The sequence below is a fragment of the Rhinatrema bivittatum genome, chromosome 19 (genome assembly GCF_901001135.1).
Source record: "Rhinatrema bivittatum chromosome 19, aRhiBiv1.1, whole genome shotgun sequence".
Lineage (NCBI taxonomy): Eukaryota > Metazoa > Chordata > Amphibia > Gymnophiona > Rhinatrematidae > Rhinatrema > Rhinatrema bivittatum.
This window is the reverse complement of record NC_042633.1, coordinates 44,139,580-44,149,968: the sequence shown is the minus strand read 5'-3', so window position 1 is coordinate 44,149,968 and position 10,389 is coordinate 44,139,580. Positions and strand designations below refer to the sequence as shown.

The 10,389-nt window shown below is 60.4% G+C and overlaps 1 protein-coding gene across 1 annotated transcript; it reads left to right on the top strand.

Annotated features, from left to right (window-relative positions):
- The first annotated feature begins 480 nt into the window (after positions 1-480).
- Positions 481-7,991, top strand: ZSWIM4 (zinc finger SWIM-type containing 4). Its single transcript, XM_029585731.1, has 5 exons — positions 481-704; positions 3,599-3,800; positions 4,435-4,791; positions 5,284-5,432; positions 7,537-7,991. Exons 1-5 carry the CDS (start codon positions 588-590, stop codon positions 7,783-7,785), a joined length of 1,074 nt encoding a protein of 357 aa, XP_029441591.1. The 5' UTR covers positions 481-587; the 3' UTR covers positions 7,786-7,991.
- Positions 7,992-10,389: the final 2,398 nt, after the last annotated feature.

Below are 10,389 nucleotides of genomic sequence, written 5' to 3'. Positions count from 1 at the left end.
CAATCCTGCATCTCTGTATGTGGCGTTGCAAACCCTTTAGCAGGGTTTTTCTGACGGAGGCGCTCCGTAAGAAATAAATGCAAACAAGTCCTGCATCTCTGTATGTGGCGTTGCAAACCCTTTAGCAGGGTTTTTCTGACGGAGGAGCTCCGTAAGAAATAAATGCAAACGCCCGTCTGCGGCTCTTTGTTCCTGCTTTATTGTTTAATCAGGATGTGGAAGGATGAAAGCGCCGTCTCGGGGAAATATGAATGAAACTCCTTAGCTCCACCTCCTTTTCCTAATAAGGACACACCCTAGCGCCCTACAAAGCCGACCCTCCTTCCTGATTGGTCGACTCTGACCTTTATTTGACGTTGACGCTGCTGTTCGAGTCTCGGCCACGCTGGATTGATGGCGGCTCTTATCCAATGGGAGGAGACGCGGGGGCGGCTGCTCCGCTAATGGGAGCCGTGCTGGGGCGGGCCCGGCGCCGGGCCGGATAAAGCGTCGCGACGTTCATTGTTGCGGAGATTTAAAGGGGCCGCGGCGGCCGGGCTGGAGCTGCGCAGGCAGGAAACGCTGGGGACTTTCCGCCAGACCGGGCCATGGAGGCCCCGCCGGCCAAGCGCCACTGCCCCGGTCTCGGACCGAGCCTGAGCCGCCCGCACACGCTGCTGGACTTGAGCGCCCGGAGAGTGGCGGAGAGCTGGGCCTACGAGCAGGTAAGAGACAGCCCCCCCCCATGAGACATCCCCCGAGACTCCTCCCCCCCATGAGACATCCCCCGATCACTGACCCCGAGACTCCTCCCCCCATGAGACATCCCCCGATCACTGACCCCGAGACTCCTCCCCCCCATGAGACATCCCCCGATCACTGAACCCCGAGACTCCTCCCCCAGGAGATATCCCCCGATCACTGACCCCGAGACTCCTCCCCCTCATGAGACATCCCCCGATCACTGACCCCCGAAACTCCTCCCCCAGGAGATATCCCCCGATCACTGACCCCGAGACTCCTCCCCCTCATGAGACATCCCCCGATCACTGACCCCGAGACTCCTCCCCCCATGAGATCCCCTGATCACTGACCCCCGAGACTCCTCCCCCAGGAGACATCCCCCGATCACTGACCCCTGAGACTCTTCCTCCAGGAGACATCCCCCGATCACTGACCCCCGAGACTCCTCCCCCAGGAGACATCCTCCCATCACTGACCCCGAGACGACATCTCCAATCACTGACCCCGAGACTCTTCCCCCAGGAGACATCTCCAATCACTGACCCTGAGACTCCTCCCCCAGGAGACATCTCCCATCACTGACCCTGAGACCCCCGATCACTGACCCCGTGACTCCTCCCTCATGAGACATCTTCCATCACTGACCCTGAGATTCCTCCCCCAAGAGACGGCCCCCATCACTGGCCCCAATACTTCTCCACCGGGACACATCCCCGATCACTGACCCTGACTCCTCCCACCATGAGACATCCCTGTCACTGACCCCAAGACTCCCCTGGTCACTGATCCCGAGCCTCCTCCCCCATGAGACACCCTCCTGATCAATGACCTGAAGACTCATCCCCCTATGAGACACCCCCCCCCCCCCCCGATCACTGACCCTGAGACTCTGCCCCGCGATACGTCCCCTCTGATCACTGACCCCCATGAGAAATCCCCCGAACACTGACCCCAGAGACTCCACCCCTATGAGACACCCCCGTGATTACTGACCCTGAGACGTCTCCCAATGAGACACCCCCGATCACTGACTGTGCAACACCCCATCCTCCTCCAGAAGTACCTGCATTCACTGACCCTGAGACAATCCCTGTCACTGAATCCGAGTCCCTACCACCAAGACACCCCCGAGATCCCCCCTGAGACTCCACTCTGTCTGGACGTGGCCCCGAACACTGCCCTTGAGACTCCCTCTTCACCACATTGACTCTGAGCCTCCGAAGTCGCCTTCCATCACTGCCTCGGACCTTCCCTCCAAATTTCACTTATTCCAAGACTCTTCTCCCCCCCGCCCCTCAAACAGGCTCCCAGTCTCTTTCAAGACATCCCCGGTCATGACTTCAAGAAACGCACTCCATCGAGGTCCCTCACCCATCAACTCAAAATGCCATCTCCTGGACCCCACCTCTCTACCTGCCTCCATCCCCTAGCACCCCTCTCGCTTCCCCCTCCAAAAGCCCCTTCATTCCCTCGCCCACCCCACGAATTAGCCCCTTGGGTTCCTCCCTGCACCCTCTTTCTCCGCCTGTCACACTCTTTCCCCCCACCATCCTCGGCGACTGCCGCACTCCTCCCTCCCGTGCTTACGACAGCTCCACCGTGGGGGAAGTATCGATGAACGAGTGCCACAGAAACTGCCCCTGTCCCGTCACCACCGTCCCCTCCCGCCGCCCTGGGGACACACACACACGCACACACGCACACACACACACGCACACACACACGAGAATCTGCCACGGGCGATTGAGTGCACGGAAAGGAATCCTCTCGCGGTTCCTCCCGGCGAGGAGGAGGAGGAGCAGGTGCCACAGGTGGATGAGTTGAGGCAGGCGCCCGGGCCAGAGATGCTCGCGGTGGCAGTTAAATCTGCGGCCTGCTGAGAGGACACAATTTCCACTGACACGTCGGCCACTTTGCCGCTCTTATAGCCACGCGTGGAGGAGGCGTTGCTTGGTGGGTGGGGGGAGTTAGGACGGGGGAGACTGCATTATTATTATTATTATTTATTTTTTTTTTAAATTTGTGCGCTGCCTTCCATGAGGGGGAAAGCGCTGCGCGCCAGGAGTAGTTGAGGCACCACCGTGCCTCATTAACCCGGGAGGAGCAGGCTCTGCTCCCCCCCATAGGTGGGACGGGCGGGTTTCACCCCTTGCGGTAAATCTGCCCCCCCACGGAGTGCGAAGGCTATAAATCCACGTTTCACCCTGGACTGGGAAGCAAAACTCTAGTGGCGGGATCCAGATCCCAGCCCCCACCCCCGGAGCGATCGCGTGCCAGCGTGAAGCCGGCTCCGTGCTTCAGGGCTCCGGGAGGGACCTGTCACTCGCCCCCCCCCCCCGGGCTCTGGTTGCTGCCTGGGTGCCCCGCCGCCCGCTGTGCGGGGGGAGCTGACGTCGTTGCGCTGGTTCTCTAGCGCGGAAGGGTTTGACCAGGCCGGGCCAGGTGCCCAGCGCGTCCCCTTCGCTGCTCCTCCGTCCGGGGGTTCTGGGTCGCCGCATCTCAACCCAAGGCGGAGCAGGGGGAAGGCGACCGGCGCCACAAAAGGGGATGGGAAAAGAGGCACCGTGAACAAGGAGAGCGGTCAGTAAGAGTGACCGGCACAAGCCGGGCGTCTGCACGAGGTCCTGGAGGGAAAAGTCCCTACGACATTTACTGGTCAGGTAGACTGAAGAAAGCCTTCGCTTATCCTTTAAGGGGGGGGGGGGGGTGTGAACGGGAGATAATCCACTTTTTTGGGGGGGATCTGCCGACCGTTCGTGCCCCAGACCTGAGCCCCCCCCCCCCCTGCTAGGTTCGAGGGGCTCTGCTGGCTCCCAGCCTGGCGCCTGTCTCTCACGCTCTCTCCCTCTCCCCCTCTCTCTGTGTGTGACTGTAGGTGGAGGAGCGCTTCTCTCGGGTCCCCGAGCCGGTGCAGAGACGGATCGTGTTCTGGTCCTTCCCCCGCAGCGAGCGGGAGATCTGCATGTACTCGTCCCTGGGCTACCAGCCCCCCGAGGGCGAGCGAGACTCCCGCGTCCCCTTCAACCGCGGGCTGCAGCTGCTGCAGGCGGGAGCCGTCGACCGGGTGCTGCAAGTGGGTGAGTTATCTGCCTTCCTCCTGCTCCTCCTGCTCCTCCTCCTCTGCCTTCTGCTCCTCACCTGACAGCAGAGGCGCTGGGAGGTAAGATCTCCTTCTTCTCCTGTCTCCTGCGGCCGGGGACTCGCCCTTCCAGCTTTGGAGCACAACCTCCCTGCCTTCTGCCTCGTCCGGGGCTTGTGTCCCCCCCCCCCCCCCCCCGTGCTCATCAATCAGGAACAGGGTCCCCGTCCCCCCCCCCCCTCCGCTGTTGTGAGTCCTGGGAGGCCCGGAGTCTGCAGGAACTCTGCTCTGGCTCGGGGGGGGGTGGACGCTGGGGGTGACTGTGGTGCAGTGAGCTTGGAGGTCAGCTGGGGGCCACGGGATCGGAGCTGACGTTGGCCCTTGCCGAGTCCTAGGAGGCAGGCCGCCCGCCGGAAGTCAGGGGTGTAAGCAGGGTAATTTATTTTTAGCTGCGATACTCGGTGGCCTCTGAGTCACCCGGCAGCATCGCTCTCGCTAGGACCTGTGGGGTTGGATTGCTCACGATGCGCCCCGCCGGCTTTTCCTGCTCTTCAGACTTGCCCGGGCAGATTCCTGTGCACGAGTCTCTCATTCCACCGCCCCCCCCCCCCCCTTGCCTTTCCTTCCTCCAGGTTTCCACCTGAGCGGCACCGTCACGGAGCCGCCGGGCCCCAGCGAGCCGGAGAAGAGCTACCAGGTGTCCGTCAGCTTCGACCGCTGCAAGATCACCTCGGTCAGCTGCGGCTGCGAGAACAGGGACATCTTCTACTGCGCCCACGTGGTGGCGCTCTCGCTGCACCGCATCCGCAAGGCCCGGCTGGTGGAGCTGCGCCTGCCCATCTCGGAGACGCTCTCGCAGATGAACCGGGACCAGCTGCAGAAGTTCGTCCAGTACCTGATCAGCGCCCACCACACGGAGGTGCTGCCCACGGCCCAGCGGCTGGCAGACCAGATCCTGCTGCTGGGCTCCGAGATCAACAGGGTGCACGGTAAGCCTGGGGGGGGGGGGGGCGGGAGACACCCTGTGCGAGGCAAGCTAGGAGGAGAGGCAGCAGAGGCTGGACACTCGCCCCCCCCCCCCACCTCCCCCAGCCACTCCAAGGTGTAGCCTGCTCGGTCAGCGTGGCTTGAGGGCTTATACCGCTGGGCTGATCTCTCTCTCTCTCATTCCCTCTTACTCTCTCACACTCTCTCTCTCACACTCTCTCTCTTTCTCTTTCATTCTCTCGCTCTCTCACACTCTCTCTCTTTCATTCACTCTCACGCACTCTCTCACTCTCTCTTTCTCTCACATTCTCTCGCTCTCTCTCACACTCTCTTTCATTCACTCTCACGCACTCTCTTACTCTCTCTCTTTCTCTCACATTCTCTCGCTCTCTCTCTCACATTCTCTCGCTCTCTCACATTCTCTCGCTCTCTCACTCTCTCTCACACTCTCACTCACACTCGCTCTCTCACATTCTCTCTCTCTCTCACTGTAGGTGCTCCCGATCCCACCGCAGGCGCTGGCATCGAAGATGAGAACTGCTGGCACCTGGATGGAGAACAAATCCAGGAACAAGTGAAGCAGCTTCTCTCAAACGGAGGCTACTATGGAGCCAGTAAACAGCTGCAGTCCATGTTTAACAAGGTAACGCTGGCCTGGCTGCCCCCCCGGCTGTGCTTTGAGGTGCAGTCTTTTGATAAAATCATTTAAAGTTTCCATGTGTTGGCCTTTAAAGCCATTCTGGACTTCTGCCCAGGATATTTTCTCTCTCTCTCCCTCTTCCCTTGCTTGTACTCCATCTAGAAGTTTATCTGCTCCTGTTGGGAGGAAGTTGCTTGTGCAGTGCACTAGGAGCTGCAGCTTTTTGGCTCCTCCCTCCTGCCCTCTGCTCCTGTTGGGAGGAAGGTGCTTGTGCAGTGCACTAGGAGCTGCAGCTTTTTGGCTCCTCCCTCCTGCCCTCTGCTCCTGTTGCGAGGAATTTGCTTGTGCAATGCACTAGGAGCTGCAGCTTTTTGGCTCCTCCCTCCTGCCCTCTGCTCCTGTTGGGAGGAAGGTGCTTGTGCAGTGCACTAGGAGCTGCAGCTTTTTGGCTCCTGCCCTCTGCTCCTGTTGGGAGGAAGGTGCTTGTGCAGTGCACTAGGAGCTGCAGCTTTTTGGCTCCTCCCTCCTGCCCTCTGCTCCTGTTGGGAGGAAGGTGCTTGTGCAGTGCACTAGGAGCTGCAGCTTTTTGGCTCCTGCCCTCTGCTCCTGTTGGGAGGAAGGTGCTTGTGCAGTGCACTAGGAGCTGCAGCTTTTTGGCTCCTGCCCTCTGCTCCTGTTGGGAGGAAGGTGCTTGTGCAGTGCACTAGGAGCTGCAGCTTTTTGGCTCCTGCCCTCTGCTCCTGTTGGGAGGAAGGTGCTTGTGCAGTGCACTAGGAGCTGCAGCTTTTTGGCTCCTCCCTCCTGCCCTCTGCTCCTGTTGGGAGGAAGGTGCTTGTGCAGTGCACTAGGAGCTGCAGCTTTTTGGCTCCTCCCTCCTGCCCTCTGCTCCTGTTGCGAGGGAGGTGCTTGTGCAGTGCACTAGGGGAGCTGCAGCTTTTTGGCTCTTCCCTCCTGCCCTCTGCTCCTGTTGCGAGGAATTTGCTTGTGCAATGCACTAGGAGCTGCAGCTTTTTGGCTCCTCCCTCCTGCCCTCTGCTCCTGTTGGGAGGAAGGTGCTTGTGCAGTGCACTAGGAGCTGCAGCTTTTTGGCTCCTGCCCTCTGCTCCTGTTGGGAGGAAGGTGCTTGTGCAGTGCACTAGGGGAGCTGCAGCTTTTTGGCTCCTCCATCCTGCCCTCTGCTCCTGTTGGGAGGAAGGTGCTTGTGCAGTGCACTAGGAGCTGCAGCTTTTTGGCTCCTCCCTCCTGCCCTCTGCTCCTGTTGCGAGGAATTTGCTTGTGCAATGCACTAGGAGCTGCAGCTTTTTGGCTCCTCCCTCCTGCCCTCTGCTCCTGTTGGGAGGAAGGTGCTTGTGCAGTGCACTAGGAGCTGCAGCTTTTTGGCTCCTCCCTCCTGCCCTCTGCTCCTGTGGGGAGGAAGGTGCTTGTGCAGTGCACTAGGAGCTGCAGCTTTTTGGCTCCTCCCTCCTGCCCTCTGCTCCTGTTGCGAGGAAGGTGCTTGTGCAGTGTACTAGGGGAGCTGCAGCTTTTTGGCTCCTCCATCCTGCCCTCTGCTCCTGTTGGGAGGAAGGTGCTTGTGCAGTGCACTAGGAGCTGCAGCTTTTTGGCTCCTCCCTCCTGCCCTCTGCTCCTGTTGGGAGGAAGGTGCTTGTGCAGTGCACTAGGAGCTGCAGCTTTTTGGCTCCTCCATCCTGCCCTCTGCTCCTGTTGCGAGGAAGCTTGTGCAGTGCACTAGGGGAGCTGCAGCTTTTTGGCTCCTCCCTCCTGTCCTCTGCTCCTGTTGCGAGGAGGGTTTTACTGTGCTGTCTTTTTTATGTAAGGGGGTGAAGCATAATATTGCATTTATTCTTGATGGTAAATCCTGTGATTGGATTGTCGATCGTTTCGGGTAAACGCACGTAAGGAAACAAGTGTGGCTGAGGGCCCGGGTAGCGGGGCGACGTTTGCACGCACAGATCTGCTTGCACCCTTTGCCCTGACGTTTCCAGGGTCGCGTTCCTTCTCCTCTCCCTCTGCTTCCGCCGGCGAGTTGCCCGGCTCTGCTAATCCCGAGGGAGAGCTCCTGGGAATTGCACCAGCCCCTCACGTGCACGCTTTGTCACGCTCCCAGGTGCGCGAGATGCTACGGATGAGGGACTCCAACGGTGCCCGCATGCTGATCCTCATGACCGAGCAGTTCCTGGAGGACCCCCGGCTCGCACTCTGGAGGCAGCAGGGGGCAGGAATGACGGACAAGTGCCGACAGCTGTGGGATGAGCTGGGTAAGTGGCTTCCTTGCGCTGTGGGGGTTGCAGGCTGGTTCTGGAGGGGGGTACTGGTTTGTTTTATTTATTTAAAATCTTTTCTATGCCGTCGTTAAGATAGCGTCACAACGGTTTACAGTAAGGCACATAATGTCGCTAAATGTCTTAAATTATATCAATTAACAGCTGCCATAATGGTTCTGTAACAGTTTTATAATAAATATTATTTGGTAAATGTGATAAATCATGTCCAGTTCTACCCGTATCAGTTTTGAATACAAGAATAGCTTTATAATACTAACTTCACCTTTAGTGGTGAACGAAAAATGACTTGTAGGTGAGCATGGGTTGTGTTCTGAGGTGCTGAAGCTTAGTACAGAGGCCTTGTTGAATGGTTGCTTTGTGAGGCCTTGGGGATTTGGTAGGGAGGCCTTGGCGGGTGGTTGGGCTGTGAGGCCTTGGGGATTTGGTAGGGAGGCCTTGGCGGGTGGTTGGGGTGTGAGGCCTTGGGGATTTGGTAGGGAGGCCTTGGCGGGTGGTTGGGGTGTGAGGCCTTGGGGATTTGGTAGGGAGGCCTTGGCGGGTGGTTGGGCTGTGAGGCCTTGGGGATTTGGTACGGAGGCCTTGGCGGGTGGTTGGGGTGTGAGGTCTTGGGGATTTGGTACGGAGGCCTTGGCGGGTGGTTGGGGTGTCAGGCCTTGGGGATTTGGTACGGAGGCCTTGGCGGGTGGTTGGGGTGTGAGGCCTTGGGGATTTGGTAGGGAGGCCTTGGCGGGTGGTTGGGCTGTGAGGCCTTGGGGATTTGGTAGGGAGGCCTTGGCGGGTGGTTGGGCTGTGAGGCCTTGGGGATTTGGTAGGGAGGCCTTGGCGGGTGGTTGGGGTGTGAGGCCTTGGGGATTTGGTAGGGAGGCCTTGGCGGGTGGTTGGGCTGTGAGGCCTTGGGGATTTGGTAGGGAGGCCTTGGCGGGTGGTTGGGCTGTGAGGCCTTGGGGATTTGGTACGGAGGCCTTGGCGGGTGGTTGGGGTGTGAGGTCTTGGGGATTTGGTACGGAGGCCTTGGCGGGTGGTTGGGGTGTCAGGCCTTGGGGATTTGGTACGGAGGCCTTGGCGGGTGGTTGGGGTGTGAGGCCTTGGGGATTTGGTAGGGAGGCCTTGGCGGGTGGTTGGGGTGTGAGGTCTTGGGGATTTGGTACGGACGCCTTGGCGGGTGGTTGGGGTGTCAGGTCTTGGGGATTTGGTAGGGAGGCCTTGGCGGGTGGTTGGGCTGTGAGGCCTTGGGGATTTGGTAGGGAGGCCTTGGCGGGTGGTTGGGCTGTGAGGCCTTGGGGATTTGGTAGGGAGGCCTTGGCGGGTGGTTGGGGCTGTGAGGCCTTGGGGATTTGGTAGGGAGGCCTTGGCGGGTGGTTGGGCTGTGAGGCCTTGGGGATTTGGTAGGGAGGCCTTGGCGGGTGGGTGGGGTGTGAGGTCTTGGGGATTTGGTAGGGAGGCCTTGGCGGGTGGGTGGGGTGTGAGGCCTTGGGGATTTGGTAGGGAGGCCTTGGCGGGTGGTTGGGGTGTGAGGCCTTGGGGATTTGGTAGGGAGGCCTTGGCGGGTGGTTGGGGTGTGAGGCCTTGGGGATTTGGTAGGGAGGCCTTGGCGGGTGGGTGGGGTGTGAGGCCTTGGGGATTTGGTAGGGAGGCCTTGGCGGGGGGGTTGGGGTGTGAGGCCTTGGGGATTTGGTAGGGAGGCCTTGGCGGGTGGTTGGGGTGTGAGGCCTTGGGGATTTGGTAGGGAGGCCTTGGCGGGTGGTTGGGGTGTGAGGTCTTGGGGATTTGGTACGGACGCCTTGGCGGGTGGTTGGGGGTGTCAGGTCTTGGGGATTTGGTAGGGAGGCCTTGGCGGGTGGTTGGGGCTGTGGGGGCCTTGGGGATTTGGTAGGGAGGCCTTGGCGGGTGGTTGGGCTGTGAGGCCTTGGGGATTTGGTAGGGAGGCCTTGGCGGGTGGTTGGGCTGTGAGGCCTTGGGGATTTGGTAGGGAGGCCTTGGCGGGTGGTTGGGCTGTGAGGCCTTGGGGATTTGGTAGGGAGGCCTTGGCGGGTGGGTGGGGTGTGAGGTCTTGGGGATTTGGTAGGGAGGCCTTGGCGGGTGGGTGGGGTGTGAGGCCTTGGGGATTTGGTAGGGAGGCCTTGGCGGGTGGTTGGGGTGTGAGGCCTTGGGGATTTGGTAGGGAGGCCTTGGCGGGTGGTTGGGGTGTGAGGCCTTGGGGATTTGGTAGGGAGGCCTTGGCGGGTGGTTGGGCTGTGAGGCCTTGGGGATTTGGTAGGGAGGCCTTGGCGGGTGGTTGGGGTGTCAGGCCTTGGGGATTTGGTAGGAAGGCCTTGGCGGGTGGTTGGGCTGTGAGGCCTTGGGGATTTGGTAGGGAGGCCTTGGCGGGTGGGTGGGGTGTGAGGCCTTGGGGATTTGGTAGGGAGGCCTTGGCGGGTGGTTGGGCTGTGAGGTCTTGGGGATTTGGTAGGGAGGCCTTGGCGGGTGGGTGGGGTGTGAGGCCTTGGGGATTTGGTAGGGAGGCCTTGGCGGGTGGTTGGGGTGTGAGGCCTTGGGGATTTGGTAGGGAGGCCTTGGCGGGTGGTTGGGGTGTGAGGCCTTGGCGGGTGGTTGGGGTGTCAGGCCTTGGGGATTTGGTAGGGGGGCCTTGGCGGGTGGTTGGGGTGTCAGGCCTTGGGGATTTGGTACGGAGGCCT